This window comes from Dipodomys spectabilis, unplaced genomic scaffold (assembly GCF_019054845.1).
Source record: "Dipodomys spectabilis isolate Male_0828 unplaced genomic scaffold, ASM1905484v1 ptg000023l, whole genome shotgun sequence".
Taxonomy (NCBI): Eukaryota; Metazoa; Chordata; class Mammalia; order Rodentia; family Heteromyidae; genus Dipodomys; species Dipodomys spectabilis.
The window spans coordinates 2,167,814-2,187,265 of NW_024870700.1; the positions used below are offsets into that span (position 1 = coordinate 2,167,814).

The 19,452-nt window shown below is 42.3% G+C and overlaps 1 protein-coding gene across 1 annotated transcript in view; it reads left to right on the top strand.

Moving 5' to 3' along the window:
• Positions 1-17,355: 17,355 nt before the first annotated feature.
• The window catches only part of LOC122104159 (transforming protein p68/c-ets-1-like), a 51,399-nt gene continuing 49,302 nt past the window's right edge, over positions 17,356-19,452 (top strand). The window contains exon 1 of the mRNA XM_042674865.1: positions 17,356-17,422. Within this exon, the coding sequence (XP_042530799.1) occupies positions 17,356-17,422 (67 nt within the window). The remainder of the gene's footprint in view (positions 17,423-19,452) is intronic.

Consider the following 19,452-nt stretch of genomic DNA (forward strand, 5'->3'; position numbering starts at 1 on the left):
TGAATAAATAAGAGCCCAGGCCATGTCACGGTCACAACTTAGAACCATATGCAACCACACAGCAGATAACAGCCACCCCCAGATATGGCTCCGCATGTGTAAATGAGACATTTACCATCTCTGGTCTCTGACCACCCTGAGTAGCTCAGACCACAGGGCCCCACGCTGCAGGTGGTAATTTGCATGGGGTAGCATAGCCTCTCTCAGGAGGTTTGAGCTATAGGAAGTATATTTTCTCTACTTGGGAGTTGAATGGTCTTTTAAAAAAGAGAGAGAAAACACACACACACACACACACACACACACACGCACACACAAAACTCCCTTGCTTTGGACTCAAGCCTTAAAGGTGTTTCAAAGCCTCCAGTGGCTATTTCTGGCCCCATTGTCGTCTGGGTCTGAGAGGAAGGCCTCATGGCAATTCTTCGCTTGAAAGACAGAAACAGAACATTGTTTCTGCTGGCTTTGATTTAATGGCCAAAAGCAGTTATGGGAAACTGTTGAACAGATGTTCTATGAAACTCAGAAAAGATTGGGTCTTTGAGAAAGGCTATTTTTAGATAAATGCTTCCTACTAAAGGGGTTTGGTGCTCACAAAAAAGGACAGAAAAGGAGAGAGAGGGGGAGGAGGGAGAGAAAGGGGGAGAGGAGAGAGAGAGAGAAAATGCAGAGGGAGATATGAACGTTTCAGTTTTCTACCTATTTCCTCAACGTAAATTTTCTGTCCCAGAAAACCTAGGAGCCCAGTGACTCAGGTGGGGGCTTCTGTTAGACTTTCCATTTTGAAGCAAGGGTTTGCTTCAGCAAGAGTTTCCCAGCCTGCTCCACCTCCTGCTCCATGGAAGGACTGGCTTTCCTTGCCACTTCACATTCTCATCTCTTCTCTCATCCCGTTCCTCCCTTTCTTTCCCTCTGCCTCTCTTACCCAGTTAGTTCCCTCTAAGCCACATATCTTCTCTTCCAGGCAGCCTTTCCCTGAACTCCCTGGAGTAAGCTGGTATTCTTCTTCCATCCCTGTGAATTCTACATTACTGCCTGCCACTTGATCTCTGTTCTGTTTCTGTGTTGGGCTGGTCCTCAGGCATGAAGCTCTCCCAGGTTTTAAGTGGTATTGTTTTATTCTTAATTTTTATTATCATGAAAGGAGTTGTCCTTCAATAAAGTAGTTTATGAATACAGTGTGTCTTGATCAATGCCACTCTTTTCCTCCTTCTCACCCATCCCTCCCTCCCTTCCCTTTCCTCAATCTTTAAAAAATGTTTCTTAATTTTGTAGGATATACACTGAATTTGTTAGTGTCTTCTCCCCCACCCCCACCCCTAGCTTAATTGTCTTTCTGCTGTCGCCCCTCAGCCCCAGCTAACTTAATAATGAGTGTAGAATAAATGTTTACTGAGAGAGCAGATGGATGGAACAATAAAGAGAGGGAGCAATATATCAATCCATGTGATGAATTTTCCCTTCATCTACAGGAGCAAAAATTAATCCTTTTTTGGTTTTGCTGTTCAAATCTGCTGCTACCATAAGGGAATAAAATAGTGGTTATTACTATTTTGGGAAACTGAAGCTGTGGGACAATCAGTTAAAAGAGCTGGCATGGGAAGGCATTCCGCTTCTGATTTCTATCTTTTAATTCTGAGTCTTTGGTTTGTTTCACTCTGTCAGGGAGAAGAGCAGAATTTCAAGACAGCCTGATGCTATGGCCCCCAGAAACACCTCCTCAGATAAAGGGGAGGACACAAAGAAGGGAAATGGGCCACCTCAGAGTGTCCCCTGTAGTAGTATTTCTGGGGCCATCTACATGGAGCAAAAGGACAATGAGGCTGTCCTTGGTGAAGGCTCACGGTGGCCTTGACAATGTCACAAAGGCAGATGAACAGAGCAAAGGCCAACGGCTCAACTTTTCTAGAAAGAAGTACACACCAGTCCAGGAAGCATGCTTTCACTATTGTCTCCCCGGCTTGAAGCCCTCTTAGAGCACTTTCCAGAGGATGCCTTTTAACTGGCTGGGTTTAGGTAAGTTATGACTTCTGGACAACCAATTGTCATGGTTTGCATGGGAGCCAACACTGTGTTCTGGGCAGGTGTTTCATGGAAGCTAAAGCCATGCAGAACTTGCTTTTCTGTGTCAGGTGCTATTTTGGTGTGACTGTTCTTACTTCCTTTTATATTCTTAGAACCATTTAAAAAATTATGTCATAGTCACCATGCTATCTGTACTAGAAAATGTTCACACTTAACTATGTTGAAGACTCTTTTAAGGCACATGATATGAAGACCCTTTGTTTTTCTCGAGGAACATTGCAAGCTGAGCCCAGTGGTACACACTATCATCTATTTGGAAGGCACAGATAGGAGAATCCTAGCAAAGTTAGAGAAGATACTTTATCTCTGAGAAACAAAATACAAAATAAACAAGCTTGGGATATAGGAATCAAGAAGCAGCACTTTGCAAAGCATGCACAGGTTTGGGGGTTTAAACCTTAGTACCACAGGGGGAAATGAGGAATAGTACCTTCTTCTTTTATTTTTTTTTTTATCTTCTTTTTGTCATTTTTTTTGTAGACTGGGGTTTAAATGTTAGGCTTTGTGCTTGTTCAGTTTCTTGCTCACTGTGGGTACTCTATGACTTGAATCATGCCTCCAGCCTACTTGTTTGCTGGTCCTGGGTCTTGAACTCAGGGCCTAGGCACTGTCCCTGAGCATTTTTTTGGGGGGGGTCCAGTCGTGGGCCTGAACTCAGGGCCTGGGCGCTGTCCCTCAGCTCTTCAGCTCAAGGCTAGCACTCTACCACTTGAGCCACAGCACCACTTCCGGCTTTTTTCTTTTTGCTTATATGGTGCTGAGGAATCGAACCCAGAGCCTCATGCATGCAAGGCAAGTACTCTACCACTGAGCCACCTTCCCAGCCCCCCTGAGCTTTTTAAACTCAAGGTTAGCATTTAACTACTTTGAGCGCAAGGCAAGTACTCTACCACTGAGCCACCTTCCCAGCCCCCCTGAGCTTTTTAAACTCAAGGTTAGCACTCAACTACTTTGAGCCACAGTACCACTTTCAGCTTTCTGATGGTTAATTGGAGATAAGAGTCTCACTTTGTACTTTGATGCCTGGCTGGCTTTGAACCACGATCCTCAGACATCAGCTTTTTGAGGAGCTAGGATTATAGATGTGGGCCACCGGTACCCTGCTGAATGAACATTGCCTGTTCAATGTTCTCAGTTACCCTAAACTCTTGAGTTCTAGTCTCAGAGATTGGTCAGAGAGATTAACCGATTTGCCCTATACCACCCATACATAAGACCGCCGCAGATGAAAAGACTGAATTAAGTACAGGTTTGGCTGGTGACAGACAGCAACTTCTGACATACTTTCCCATCAATTACAATTTCCAAGGTGTTCAGTTGCATTTCATTTTGTTTCTGTGGTGCTGGGGACAGGATGGCAAGAGTTCTACCACTCAGCCGCACCCTAGTGTTTTTTCTGCAGCCCAGTGGTTTTCACTGAGGTCTTTGTGACAGGTTCTCAGTGGAACTTTTTTTTTTTTACTAAAAGTCTTTGCACACCTTCTCAGGTGATTATTCTTGCCCAATTCTCTGTCCCTTGCTAGGACACTGTTGAGACAAAAGCAGCCTCAGGGTGGAGGAGAGGTGAAATGCCAAAGGCTCTGAGAGGTACTTTTCTAGAAATATGAGCAAGAGCAATGCAGTCATCGCCCTTTACGCTTTCACTTTTCAGAGTTTCAGTTACTCACGGTCAACCACAGTCCAGAAATATTGAATGGAAAATTCCATAGATAAGAATTTCATAAGTTTTAAATAACTTCTTATCACAGCCTATATTAGCATGTTAATCTATGATCAGTTACTGTTGTTAATGTCTTACTATGCCAAATTTATGAATAAAACCTCACTGTAAGTATGTATGGTGCAGGAAAAAAACCCTCAACCTATATATAGCATCTAATGGTGGTCTTGGAATGTGTTCCCCAAAGGATTTGAGGGGAAGATGCTCTATCTATTAAAAGGAGTTAGCGAAGATTTTTATTTTCATTCTTTCCAATATAGGTAGATAGCTTTTACCTCAGAGTAAGACCAAGCTATTTTGTATTTTCTTCCTTTCCCATCTGTTGCATTTGAGTTTGTTCTACTGAGACTTGTTCTTGTTTAGACATCAGCAAATATTTGTTGTTGTTGTTTTTTTTTTGTCGGTTGTGGGGCTTGAACTCTGGGCCTGAGCACCGTCCCTCAGCTCTTCAGCTCAAGACCAGTGCTCTACTGCTCAAGCCACAGCACCACTTCCAGTTTTCTAGTGGTTTATTGGAGATAAGAGTCTCATGGACTTTCCTGTCTGGGCTGGCTTTGAACTGCAATCCTCAGATCTCAGCCTCTTGAGTAGCTAGGATTACAGGGGTGAGCCACTGGCGCCGCATGTTAAGCATTTCTATATGAGTCAGGTTGGGCCAGCTTATGCTGTGATAACAAATGCCAACCCTCCATATTTTGTAGCAACTCTTAATCATGTTACCTGGGTATTATGGGTTGATAAGGGGGCTTCATTTCATGGAAGCAGGCTGATAAACAGCTGTCATCTAAGGTGAGATTTCAGAATGGCTGAAGCTCTTCATTAGTCCTATCAGAAGTGACCCTGGCTCCAGCTTCATCAATGAGAACAAGTTCTGTGGCAATTCTCAATTTCAAGACAAGAAAGTAAAGTATAGTTGCAGGTCCCGATTGAGAAAGATCTGAAATATACAGTGAACAGCTTTTGATGTGTTTTCCACTGGGCTAGTTTTGCTGAGCAAGCAAACAGCAGTCAGAACCTTGCCCTAGTTTCCCCTAATTGAGTAACTAGGACTTCTCATACCTCAAAAGGTTCAAGAATAGTTGGGTGCTGGGTACCAATGGCTCACGCCTGTAATCCTAGCTACTCAGGAGGCTGAGATCTGAGGATCGCTGTTCAAAGCCAGCCTGGGCAGGAAAGTCCATAAGACTCCTATCTCCAAAAGACCACCAGAAAAGCAGAAGTGGCGCTATAGCTCAAGTGGTAGAGTGCTAGCCTTGAGCTGAAGAGCTGAGGGACAGTGCTCAGGCCCAGAGTTCAAGCCCTATGACTGACCCAAAAAATATATATATATATAGCTGGGCTCTGATGGCTTATGTCTGTCATCCTAGCTACTCAACAGGCTGAGATCTAAGGATCATGGATCAAAGCCTGCCCAGGCAAGAAAGTCTCTAAGACTCTTATCTCCAATGAGCTACTGGGGGAAAAAAAGAGCCAGAAGTGGAGCAGTGGCTCAAGAGGTAGAACATTATCCTTGAGTAAAAGAAGCTCAGGGACAGTGCCCAGACCCTGAGTTCAAACCTCAGCATACACGCACACACACATGCACACACACATGTGTGCACATGGACAAACACAAAGCTTCAAGAATATTACAAACTGGTCTAAAGTACTGCACCCTAACAAACCACATGGGAAGATCAAGAGGATTTCAGATTCAATGTGAGAAAGGGAAAGGAGGAAAATTGGATCTGGAAAAAATATGCACTGAATAGTGTGATGTCTAAATAGACAGAACAATTATAAGCATACATTTCAGAGATGAAAGGATCCTGTGAGTTGATCGGATTTTGTTGAACCATTTTTCCCAGCCAACCCTTTACTTGACTCTGCTAACATCATCTTGTTATTTGTTCTTCTGATAAACCATAAGCTCTTTAAGAGCAGAATCTTACTTTATCTTTTATTGCTAGTGCTTATCAAATATCTGGGACACAGAAGGGCTTCATTATGAATTGTTTGGGTAAGTTAATCCTCATAAGCTATCTTCAAATAGTGTACTCAGAGCAAAAGACCACCCATAGAGATAGCAATATCATCACCGGTCACTCAAAGCTTCTAACTCAGTGACAGCTCAAAGCCTGTAACTCAGTGAAAGACTCAGCATTCCTACTTTTTCTCCAGGAGGCCAGCCCATAGCCTACCTTTCTCTTCTTTGAATATCTTCTTCCAGCCATCGTTTTGCCTAACCATGCCAGCAAGAAAGTCTCTAGGTCTAATCTTCTGAAACAACAAATTTGCTTAGAGCAAATACACTTCCCAAATGAGACCAAAGTTAAGATGGTCAATGATGCTAAAGGGTGTGTGAGTGGTTAATGCTGGGAGGGTTCTACTCTGTGAGAGTTCTCTAGCCTATCACTTTCATTGTTGTTGTTGGTTGTGGGGCCTGCATTCCGGGCCTGGGTGGTATCACTTGAGCTTTTGTGCTCAAGGCTAATGCTCTGCCACTTTGAGCCACAGCACCACTACTGGGTTGCTGGTAGTTAGTTGAAGATAAGAGTCTCATGCACTTTCCTGTCTGGGTTGACTTTGAACTACGATCCTCAGATCTCAGCCTCAAGAGTAGCTAGGATTATGGGGTGAGCCACTGTCACCCCACAAGCCCATCACTTTTGATTCCATCATGGAAATCACATGGAATGGGTAGCTGAGGGGACCCTCTCAAAACCTGGTAGAATCCTCTGGGAGATTTGGGCTACAATCCAAGTGTTTTGACTCACATACCACTCTTTATACTATGGATGAATGTATATTGCTGTTTAGACTTGTTGATAAACTTGATGCTCACCTTGTGTTTACTTTTATACCAAGACAATGTTTAAAGCAAGACAGAAACAACTAAAGGAAACCAAAATAATGTGGTTTCTATGGCAAGAACAGAACAATCCCACAGCCAACATAAACATGAGCTCTCATAGAAACCTCAGCTTGTCAAGAATACATAACAGTGAATGACATCTGAGCCACATGGGTGGGGTTCGAAATGCCAAGTGAAGCCTACCAGCTCCTCAAGCTGGAGTGATGGCAGAATCTGAGGGCCAGGAGAACAGGTAGGATGTGAAAGTGGATCTTATTAGTACCGGATTCTTAGATTCAATTTTGTTACTTGTAAAGTAGAAGGTACACAAATGCCTATAATCCTTGCTAGTCAGGAGGTGGAGAACAGGAGAATCACAGTTCAAGGCCAGCCTGAACAAAAAGTGAGACTCCATCTCAATAAGTAAGTAGTGTAAAGTAGTATAGACCAACCATTTTAGCCTATACACCAGTAGGAGGAGGATTATGATTTAGATTGGCCTAACCAGAAAACAAAGACAGTATCAAAAAATAAAAAAGAGCTGAGGGGAGAGTCATGGTTTTAATGGTAGAACACCTGATAGCAAGTTCAAGACCTTGAATTCAATGCTCTAAACTTCCAAAAAAGAGAAAAGAATCTTGCTTGCCTAATTCATATTTTTGTAACACGTATTACATATGAAAATGAAAACGAAGATGCTGAATGGAATGTACACAGAAAATAGGTCCTGCTTCACTGAAGGTAGCAGCTAAGAGATTATTTCTTCTTTTGAACCTGAGGCTGGAATAGACATTTGACTACTCCATGAACATGCTTTCTAGTCTTATCAGACACTTAGGATTTTGATGGGAAAGGGACTAAAGAAAGGAAGCAGAGGTAGAGGTAGCAGAGTGGGAACAGAGAGGCTCCAATGAGGCCTATGGAAGGCGAAAAGGGAAAAGAAGCATCTCTTAGAAATAGAGATAGATGTAAAATTACCCAGTGAACATGACAATGATAAGTGCCACTCCCTTCTCTTCTCTGGAAGCACTGCTTCTCCAGAAATAAACCAAGAAGAGAAAAGCAGTAACATGTCACAATTAATATGACTTGTCCAGTACTTGTGGTCCATACATGCAATCCTAGCTACATCGACAGCTGAGATTTAGAGGGACACAGTTCAAAGTCAATCTAGGAAGAAAAATTTGAAAGACTCTGTCTCCAAAATGATTGACAAAAAGCTGGACTGGAGGCACCAGGAACACCACCTAGCAAGGTAAGCTTAGCAAGCTCAAGGTCCTGAGTTCAAACCTTGGTACTGCCAAAAAAGGAAGAATGAAGGAAAGAAAGACAAACAAGAAAGAAAGACAGACAAGAAAGTAATAAAGAGAAAGAAAGAAAAAGAAAGAAAGACAGAAAGAAAGACAGACAGAAAGAAAGAAAGACAGAAAGAAAGAAAGAAAAGGGAGGGAGAAAAGGAGGAAAGGGAGGGAGGGAAGGAGGGAGGAAAGGAAGGAAGGAAGCAAGCAAGCAAGGAAGGAAGGATAGAGAGCAACAAAGAAATGCTGCAACACAAATTTACTACTTCAGGGGCTCCTTCCATACAAATGAATGATCCTGGATTCCCTGAACACTTTCTTCTCCTCCTCCTCCTCCTCCTCCCCCCCACCCCTGCCTCCTCCTTCCCCTCCTCCTCCTGCCTCTCCTCTTCCATACCCCTCCTCTCTCACAGAATTAGGCTCTTTTTCCATAGTTTTAATTAATGAAGCATTTTATCGAGCATGTCTGAAGGGCTGGCCTCACCAAAAGGCAAATAGAACAATTCATTTGCCTAATAGGAACTCAGTGAATTAGGACCAATTTAAGAATTCCTCAAGCGGATCTAATTTTCCTGACGTTTGTAGGCCCCAGGGAATGTGAGAATGGGAATAGGTAATCCTCTCTAGGTCCTAGGAGGGCTGTCATAGCTGCAGATTTCGGCTTCCTGACAGTCTTCTATAGAAGACTCACAGCCTTGTATGGAAACTCCTCCACTACATTGTTATAGCTGCAATCATAATTAGCTGAGACCCTATTTCCTGTTGTTTTTAAGCCATGTTTGCTGTAACCTAGGATAAATAAACCCCAAAGCAGTCTTTAGACCAGGAAGCATTTTTAGGGCTCATATCCTGCCCTGGCAGGGAGATAGGGTCAGATGAGCTAATGGGTCTTTCCAGTCTTATTGCTGTGACAGTGGCCCTGTTAATAAAGGCAAGAGCATCAGAACAGAAAACTGTCCAGTGAGAGAAAGATGGATGGCCAGGTGATTTTGTTTGATTTTCATTTCTATCAGCACAGGAAAATGAGATAGGAAGGCATCCATGTTTATTCCATTCATTTGGAAATTAAAATTATAACAAGGAAAATGGGAACCCATTTGGTCTAGGATGTGGAATAGTCTTATCATCAAAAAAGGAAATCACCAAAACCCAAACCAGGTCTACAGTAATACAAGTAGTATAGGTTGTGTGGTTAGTCCTAGCTACTCAGGAAGCGGAGAGAGGAAGGAAGTTTACAAGAACTTATTGGAAAAATAACAAGCAAAAACCAGGGCTGGAGGTGTAGTTCAAGTGATATAGAATACCAGCCTAGCAAGCACAAGGCCCCGGATTCAAACCTTCCTACCATTGCCATCATCACTACCAGAACAACAATATATGTTTATATTGTTGTTAAATATGTTAAATAAATATGTCAGATATATTGTTAAAAATAGCCTTCCTCAAGGTTCATATTTTATAACTGGAGGAAAAAACATGAAGTTTACTACCCTCATTTGAATTTGAGCAGCACTTTAGTGGGATGGTGGATCCGAATGGCAGGGACATACCCTTGAGTAGAGTACGTTCAGTGTTAGGAAGGCAAAAGCAATATAGTCCTCCGGCTCTGTATGGGGCAGAATCAAGCAGAACTGGACACACAGGCCACAAATCTCTACCTCCCCCAACCCTTCAGACCGTAACCTCTAGCCAAGTGACTATAATTCCCATGGTCCAGTTGGAGAATGACATCCGTCTAGGTCTTTGTGCAACTGGATAGGAAAGCCAAGTCAACTCTCAACTTGGATTGCACTGCTCATTAAATGGGGAAAATACAACCTGCTCCACAAATTTATCAGCAGGACCAAAAGGGGTTAGATTGACAAATGTTTCTCCTTCACAAGGAATCTCTCTTCCATTCGTTCCTTCTTATCTCCTGGTCTTGTCTCCAGTCAAACTTCTTTGCTTGCTGGGATGGTAGAATGTTCCAGTTGCTTTCTCAAGCTACATTTTGGCTGCAAGGGTGACTAGGAAGGACGGGTTTGGCACTCAGAGAGTGTATCTAGCCCATGGATGTGGGTGGCATAGAACAGAGCCAGGAGAATTATTACTGTCTTTGGCTCCCTGCTCTGTTACCAGGTCCCTCCATGGGCCGATTTCCTTACCTTCTTTCCAGTTGCGGGGGGCAGTTGTAGAGGCTCTGTACCAAGGTTGCTCTTTTCATAAGCCTGACCACAAGGTATCTAGTTGTGTGGTCACCTTTCTTATTCCTTCTGTCCTGGCAAGAGGAGAATGTGTCTTGGGAACATTTTACAGACATTTCTATAAAAATGGATACTCCAAGTCAATGAGAAGCCTGAGTTCAGCCTTCCAGGCAGGGTTCGCCAAAGAACAAAGATCTGATTCATACTAACTCATCGACTGCCTTATTTGTGATTTTTCCCCCCTTTAGTATTACTAATGCACACAACCAGGAATGCAGGCCTCCTTGATGAGAATTTGCACACATCATTTTTTGTTTTCCATTCTCTATATGTTTCCTGTCCACCCCCAACCTCCAACCCTATGCATTCCGCAGGAAAAGCCATCATTTTGGGAAGAGGAACTGGAGAGATCTTTGTTTAGAAGAGAGGACATCCCTGCATATGTCCAAGGGGGATGGAGAAGTTTGGCAGGATGCCTTCTACCATCTTCCCTGAGCCTAGTACCCAAGGATGGGTGCATGCCTGGAGCTGGCCCTCTGGGAAGGAAGTTCTCCATCATGTCCCCAGCTCACCTGGTGTTTTGGAGGGGTGCTGCGAGCTGCGTGGGTGGCTGGCTGGCTGCAGGCTGTGCAGTAAGTCAGCAATTTCCTCAGAACATTTGGAAATTTGATTCTGTCAGGGGGGCTTTGGAGCTGCTGACTGAGAAATCACCCAGTGCCTTTAAACATTTCACACATTGACCTGGGAGCCGTAAATGCAGAAGAACTAGGTGGCCCGTTGCCACAATGACGGGTTTGAGCTGGAAAGGACCACAGGTAAAATTCCCTAGAGCTTAGGGTGCCAATGTCTCCTATTCTTAGAGCCAAGTAAGAGTGAACCATTAGAGGAAGAAGTCCACTGAAGGCGGGAATGATCGAGACAAAGATGTTTTTTTCTTTTCTGAAATTGCTGTTGCTTTTGATTTCATATCAATATTTTTTCAAAACTTCTCCCAGGCTCTCTTTATCCCAGAAAAAGAAAAACACATTTTCATAATTTATTTCACTCTGAGCATGGCTATGGACCAGCATCTTCTTTACAAATGGTCTCTTCTGTTAACAACAACAATAACAAACTGATACCTTTTAAAAAAAAAAAAAAAGAATTGCATAGAAAATCATGTGATAATGAAAAGTCAAATAGAACAGAGTATTATAAAATGTGAAAGCAGACATTCCCACACCCACAGCTGGTCACATTTTTAAAACTGTGTCTTTTTTTGTTCTTATCATTTGGTAATTAATTTCATCCTTTATGGAATATAATTTAGATGCTTTAATCACTTTAAGTCATGCCAGTTGACTATCAATCCAAAACATAAATATGTAGGTTAATTACACTATAATTGAACACATCAAGTTCCTAATCTTTATGGGAATTTTCATTTTAGCTTTCTTTTAGCTATCACTGTAACTTTGAGTAACAGTCTTTCTTTTGGTTTACTATCTTTAGAGAACATATTTGATTTCATGCCATGTAAGATGAGGAAATTAATACTACCATATTTCTCTCCACCTTTTAACATACATCCCCACCTACTAATGTTATTAACATTAAATTTGCATCCAATTTTGTAACCAAAGTCGAGTCATTTATACTATCTCCCTATAGATTAATTCTAAAGATTGAAATCAGTGTTGCACTGAATGTATATTCATATTAAGTGAATTCACCGTAGAACAAAGATGTATAACTAGGCTTTACAGAGGAGGCATGATTTTATATCATAAAAACTCCACTAATGAAAAATTCCAAGTTCTGTGGGCTGGGAAGGTGGCTCAGTGGTAGAGCACTTGCCTTGCATGCTTGAGGCCCTGGGTTTGATTCCTCAGCACCACATAAGCAAAAAGAAAAAAGCCGGAAGTGGCGCTGTGGCTCAAGTGGTAGAGCGCTAGCCTTGAGCTGAAGAGCTGAGGGACAGTGCCCAGGCCCAGAGTTCAGACCCCACAACCGGACCCAAAAAAACAAACAAACAAAAAAAAAAGAAAAATTCCAAGTTCTAAGATCAGATGGAATCTCTTTCTTATATGAATCACTTCATTTTTTTCTTTTAGAGATTTATGTTTTTCCTGTTATTTTAAATTGCTTTTATTCTTTTCTTTTCTTTTTTCTTTTTTTTGTAGATCACCAGGCTTGACCTCAAGGTCTGGGTGGTATCCCTGAGCTCTTTTGCTCAAGGCTAGTGCTCTAACACTTTGAGCCACAGTTCTACTTCTGGTTTTCTGATGGTTAATTGGATATACGAATCTCATGGACTTTCCTGCAGGGCTGGCTAAGAACCACAAGCCTCAGTTATTAGCCTCCTGAGTAGCTGCAATAACAGGTATGAGCCACTGGTGCCTGGCTTGTTTTTCTTCTAACTAGAACAATTTGTGTATTCACTATTCAGCCAATTTGTAAATTATTTGTTATAGGAACCTGGTTTATATGTGTGTGTTAGTACTGGTGTTTGAATTCAAGCACTTGTTAGGCAGGTGCTTTATCACTGAAACCCCACTTTCACTCTGGTTTTGCTTTAATCCTTTTTCAAGTAGAGTCTGTTTTTCCTGAACTGACCATGCTTCTCCTATTTATGCCTCCTGAGTGGCTGAAGAACAAGTTCACAGGCTGGGCTCCATTCTCTACATATCCCTGGACTTAGAAGCATGCCTAGCCCCAGACAAGATCTTAGAAGAGATTTACTAAAAAGGACACATCGATTTCTACTCTCTAAGTAAAACCATAAGTAAGGAAAAAACAGTGTATTAGTTAGTGATAAATGCTACGGAGAGAAATAAAGCAGAGTAAGGTGGATAAGAGAGTAATGAGGTTATGGATGGATGAGACAGTCAAGTGAAACCTCACTGCTGAGTTAAAATCTTCATGTGACATCTATTAAGCAAGTGAGCGAGAGAGAAACCAGGGAGAGAGAGAGAGAGAGAGAGAGAGAGAGAGAGCGAGAGAGAGCACTATGTGGCACTACAGCAGGAGGAAGAAGTGCACAAATGCAGAGCGAAGGTAAGAACTTCCTTGTTCTTTGGTCCTTTTCCATATTGGTTCAAAATGGTATTTGGAAGATTTTTTTTTTTCTGGTTGTGGGCCTTGAACTCTGGGCCTGGGTGCTGTCTCTGAGCTCTTCAGCTCAAGGTGAGCACTCTACCATTTGAGCTGCCGTACCACTTCCATTTTTCTGGTGGTTAATTGGAGATAAGAGTCTCATGAACTTTCCTGCCTGGGCTGGCTTTGAACCATGATCCTCAGATCTCAGCTTCTTGAGTAGCTAAGATTACAGGCATGAGCCACCAGCGCCAGGCTGGAAGATCCCTTATCTGCAATAACTAGTATATACCTAGGACAAGCAGAAAAGATCAAAAGCTATGTACATATGACCATATAAGATGATGCTAAGCAAAATGAGCCCCAAGATAGGGACACAAGAGGTTTTATCTTTGTTTCTGTTGTTTTTAATGTACTTAGAATGTACTATGTGATTTTTTTTTGTTTCTCTTATATGTTCTTCCCCCAAGGTACAACCCCTGTTGTCACTGTATGTGATTCTGGTGCCCTGCATCTTGCATATACATTCTTCTAACTTGGGGAGGGGAAGGGAAATAACAAAAAACTGAAATAAGGATACAGGTTGAGCCATTGTAACAATGAGATGTACAAGACACTGTTGAAACGAACTTTAAAACATTGGAGGGGAGAGGAAGGGATTGGGAAGGGGGGAAGGAAAGGGATGGTAGGGGAAAAACAAAGGATGGGGTAACAATGCCGGATAGGAAATGTGCTCATTGCCTTACTCATGTAACTGTAACCCCTCTACACAGTATCTTTACAATAAAAAATGTATATTAAAAATTGAGGATGGTTTGGTTTTGTATTTGAGCCTCTCACCTCACCTACTCCATTCTCAATTAGCCTTCAAGTCTCTAAAATAAAACATATCCATTTCGTTCTTTATAATTGCTACACAATAATTGTGTGTAACATGTATACTTTGAACCAATGAACATACACTAACTGAGAAATACCTAAAGGCCAGGCATCAGGTAAGATGCTGGGACACAAAGATAAAGAAGGCCCATTCCTTACTCTGAATGGAAAGTAGCCATGTGTAGGCCAGTGTTTGCTGGATTTGTCTGTGGATTAACAGGGTATTGGGGTGTCACTGTGTAACGTGAGCTGGGAACATGAACACTTGATCCCACAAAGCTGCCTCTGCTGGTTCCAGATAAGGGGGAAATCAAGCTAGGGAAACTGAGGCAAGAGGAGTTAAAAGTTGACTACAGGGTAGAATGGAAGAGAATATCTCTGATTTTAAGGGCTACAGGCAGAACTCAACAACAAATGAATTTCCATCAAGAGTTTTTATTCACTTCAGCCTAGTTTCTGGAGGCCTGTGGATAGCCCAGGAAGATGAACCTAATTTACCCCTGGAAAATTAAGACTAAGAAAGAAAGACGTTAAAGGGTAATAGGAACAGGGCTAGGAAGGTGGCTCAGCGTTAGAGTGCTTGCCTTGCATGCATGAGGCCCTGAGTTTGATTCCTCAGCACCACATAAGCAGAAAAAGCCAGAAATGGTGCTGTGGCTCAAGTGGTAGAGTACTAACCTTGAGCTGAAGAGCACAGGGACAGTGCCAAGGCCTGGAGTTCAAGCCCCACAACTGACAAAACAAAAAACGACAACAAAAAAACAGTTAATAGGACCAGAAGAGGACCCAGCCAAAGCTCATTTATTTTTGTTCTTTTTTTTTCCTTCTTCTTCTTTTGGTGCCAATCTTGAGGCTTGACCACAGGGCCTGGACATTGTCTCTGCTCAAGGCTAGCATTCTACCTCTTGAACTGTAGCTCCACTTCTGGCTTTCTGGGTGGTTCATTGGAGATGAGTCTCACAAACTTAAAACCTTCCTGAAGCCAGGTACCAGTGGCACATGCCTGTAATCAATCCTAGCTACTCAGGCAACTGAGATTTGAGGATCATAGTTGGAACCCAGCCTGAGCAAGAAAGTCCTTGAGACACTTACCTCTTCTTATCTCTTCACTGAGATGTTGAAAAGTAAAGAGATAAAATGTAAAGTGCTCTGCTTAGGAAAAAGGAACTGGAAATTTTGCTTAAGATAGTTTCCTGAATCCTGTCTTGTTTCCAAACAGCAGGGTTTTTGTTGTTGTTGTTGTTGTTTTGTATTGTTGGTTGTGGGGCTTGAACTCTGGACCTGGGCACTATCCCTCAGCTCTTCATGTCAAGGCAAGCACTCTACTACTTGAGCCATAGTGCCACTTCCAGTTTTCTGGTAGTTTATTGGAGATAAGAGTCTCACAGACTTTCCTGCCAGGGCTGGCTTTGAACCATGATCCTCAGATCTCAGCCTCCTGAGTAGCTAAAATTATAGGCATGAGCCACCAGCACTTGGCCTAACAGCAGGTTTTTTGTTTTGTTTTGTTTTGTTTTGTTGGTGTTTTGTTTTTGCCGGTCGTGGGGGCTGAACTCTGAACTCTGGGCCTGAGCACAGCTCTACCACTTGAGCCACAGCGCCACTTTTGCCTTTTCTGCTTGAATTGTGCTGAGGAATCGAACTCAGGGCCTCATGCATGCAAGGCAAGCACTCTACCACTGAGCCACCTTCACAGCCCCAACAGCAGGTTTTTTAAAGAGAGAAAAAAATTCCTTGTTGGAACTGTGATTGTCTAATTAGCACACATGTGTCACAGAACTGGGATCAGTGGATAAACACTACAGGGAAGCATATTTTAGGTCAAAATAATGAAGTACACTGGAACATTTGGAGCCACTCAAAACAGAAATGCAGGCCCAGAGAGAGAAGCATCAGGTAAGTAGGACAGTGCACGAGGACTCTGTGGGAAAGCCTTTTTCATTGTACCAGACAGCAGCTGCAGTTACCATGACTTCTCCAGCTGCTTTTAGATATGTAAAAAAAGGCTCTAGTAGAGAAGCTGAAAGGCTTTGGATCCAAGTACTGAATGAGGCTCAGTCAATGGGTGTTACAGGAAGGCCATCTTTTGGTATCATGCAGTAACAATATTCAAACTTTTACAAGTGCTCATTCATTTTTTGAAGCCCAACATAGACATCTACGAGAAGATTCTCCAGTGGCCTCTGATCTCTGCCTCTTCTCTTGCTTTTGAGTCTCTTTTCTCATTTGCCTATTCCAGTTCAGAGCCACACATACCTGACTAATCAAGATTTTAAACTGGAGGGTTCCTAGTCAGGAACTTAGATTCTGGGGGATTCATTCACATTGAGAACAAACCTCCTCAATCCCTGGCCTTTGAAAACTCGGTGGCCATGAAACTAATGTGTGGTATTCTATTCTGAAAAAGTGAAAATTGTGTGCAAACACAGGCATGCAGAAAAGTCTTTCTTGTCCTCTTTTTTTCTTTTCAAAAGTAATCACTGTTATCTTCTGGGTTACTTTAGTTTAGACCAGTGTTAATGTATTTACATAGAATAGGTTATTTTTCTTATGTGAATGAGATCATAATACACATTTTGTTTTGTCATTTGCATCAATTTCTGCAAATCTATTGTGTTCCTTCTTGATAGTTAAACTTGGCTTTCATGTTTCAGTTTAAATAATCTTTGTTTCTGACAAATATCTCTGACAGATTTGTCATTCTCAACAGGCCACATTCCTATATGATATAATTCTATTATATGCTGTTACAATATAATTATGTCATTTCAAGTCTTGTATCCCTAAATAAACTGAGATCCTATGATGGAAACTGAAAGTTAAAAAAAGAAGAAGAATGAGGATTAGCGCTGTGGCCAATGCCTTTAATCATAGCTACTCAGGGGGCTGAGATATGAGAATCACAGTTTGCAGCCAGCTCAGGCAAGAAAGTCCGTGAGACTTTTATCTCCAATTTACTGCCAAATAAAGCCAGAAGTGAAGCTGTGGCTCAAGTGGTACAGTGCTAGCCTTGAGCAAAAGTAGCTCAGGGACAGCACCTGAGTTCAGCCCTGAGTTCAAGCTCCAGGATTCGTTTTGCTGGGGTTAACACTGATGACTGAAGGTGGGATTAGTCAAGCAGGAACTGTCTCAGAGGACGCTCATTGGTCAGATGCTCTCCTTCTCCAGAATCCTGTTCTCTGATAGGCGGGAACATCAGCATCTTGAGATGTGCTGGAACCATTCCCTCACAGTGTTCCTATTTCACACCAGAATCACAGGTCTCTGAGCTCAGTGGAATTCATGATAGCAGCAAGACATCAGAAGACTCCATGCTGGGTCTTCTCAGTGAAAATGCTTCGGAAAACTGGTGAGAAATGTTGATTCCTTCCTTCCTCTTATTTCTTTCTCTTCTCTTTCTTTCCTTCCACATTTTCTTTCTTCCTTCTTCCCTCCCTCCCTGCCTTTCTTCCTCTCTCCCTTACTTTGTCTTTCCTTCCTTCCTTCTTTCCTTTCTTTCTTTCTTTCTTTCTTTCCTTCATCCTCCCTCCCTCCCCTTCCTCCTTTCCCTCCCTCTCTCCTTATCTCCTTCGCTCTTTCCTCTCTCTCATTTCATCCTTTCCTTCTTTCATCCTCCTTCCCTCCCTCCCTTCCTTCCTTCCTTCCTTCCTCCTTCCTTCCTTCCTTCCTTCCTTCCTCCTTCCTTCCTTCCTTCCTATCTTCCTTCCTTTTGCTTTCCTTCCTTCTTTTCTTTCTTTCTTTCTTTCTTCCTCTCTCCCTCCTCCCTCCCTCCCTTTCCTCCTTTCCCTCCCTCCCTTCTTATCTCCTTCCCTCTTTTCCTCTCTCTCCTTTCATCTTTTCCTTCTTTTGTTCTCCCTCCCTCCCTCCCTCCATCCCTCCCTCCCTCCCTTCTTCCTTCCTTCCTTCCTACCTTCCTTCTTCCTTCCTTTCTTTTTCTTCAGAAACCTACCTAACAGACCCTAAGATACGCAGTGCTAACACACAAACTTGTGTTTTATTTTCAGATCTGTGTTAGAGCTCACACAATGAATAGCAGTCAGACTAGGCCTTGGGAGAATCTTTGTTGTCATGCAATGGTGGAGAACATGTTCTTCGTCACTCACTTTCTGCACAGGGAAGGTTCAGGAAATCTGGAAGTTCTTTCTATGAAATATGTTATTACTCCTCAGGAACTTCTTTACCTTCCAATTTATGCGTAAGTTGAGTGTCCAACTATTTTCAGTGTCTACAGAAAACATTCACTTCCTAGCCCCTTTGATATAGAACATAAAACCTTTGCTAGTTCTTTTGATGATGATGATGATGATAATCATTATCATTGCCATTATTATTATTATTATTATTTGAGTTTGGGTTTTTTTTGGTCAGTTGTGGGACTTGAATTCAGGGCCTGGGTGCTGTCCTTGAGCTTTTTCACTGAAGGCTAGCACTCTAACACTTTGAGCCACAGTGCCAAATCTAACTCTCTGGTTGTTAATCAGAGATCAGAGTCTCATGGACTTTCCTTCCTGGGCTGGCTTCAAACTGCAATCCTCAGATCTCAGCCTCCTGACTAGGATTATAGGCATGAACTACCAGCGCCTAGCTTATTCTTGTTATTAAGTAGTTGCACAAAGGGGTTACAGTTCCATGTCAGGTTATGAGTCGGGCACTGCTTAGTCACTGTTAACCTCTCCCATCATTCTCCCTCATTTCCCCCCTCCATCCCTACCTGCAAGTTACATGGCTTACTTTTTACATAATGTACATTGGCTATAACTGCAGATATACACATACATCATATGACTGTTTCAATCATATACATCTATACACACTCATGAGTTTAAAGTTACAAGTATGCGTAGATATAAAGTTGAAAATAAGATAATTAACTTTGTGTGCTTAAGAGAATGAATGCCTTTTCAATTTATTCATAGTTTTACTCTGGCTGGAGCTTGCAAGAAAGCAGAGCCTTCCCTGAAACTCCAGGAGTATTGACTGTAGTTTTATTCCAGGGACACGTAGGTGGCTCAGGGGAGCCTGTTTGCTGCAGCATCTGTAAAGTACTGGCCTTGCCCCCTGTTGCTCCAAACCAGAGCTCTCACTTCCAGGAGGACAATGGTGCTGGGTTTACAAAAGCCAAGCGTGGAAGAAGCCAACCACCCATCTTCCAATGAGAAGATAAAAGGAATCACATTTCATCATTTCAGGGAAAAGGAAATGGAAAAATTAAAGGCAAAGAAATCAAAGGATGAAAGGAAAGAGGAAATCCCTATCATATGGAGCGTACAAAGTAGGCAGTAAGGCAATTTATACATTGCATTATGTGGCTTATACATGAGAAGACTTCCTCTTAAACTTTCTAGAAATCACCCTTTACTTCATAGACAAGCAAAGCTG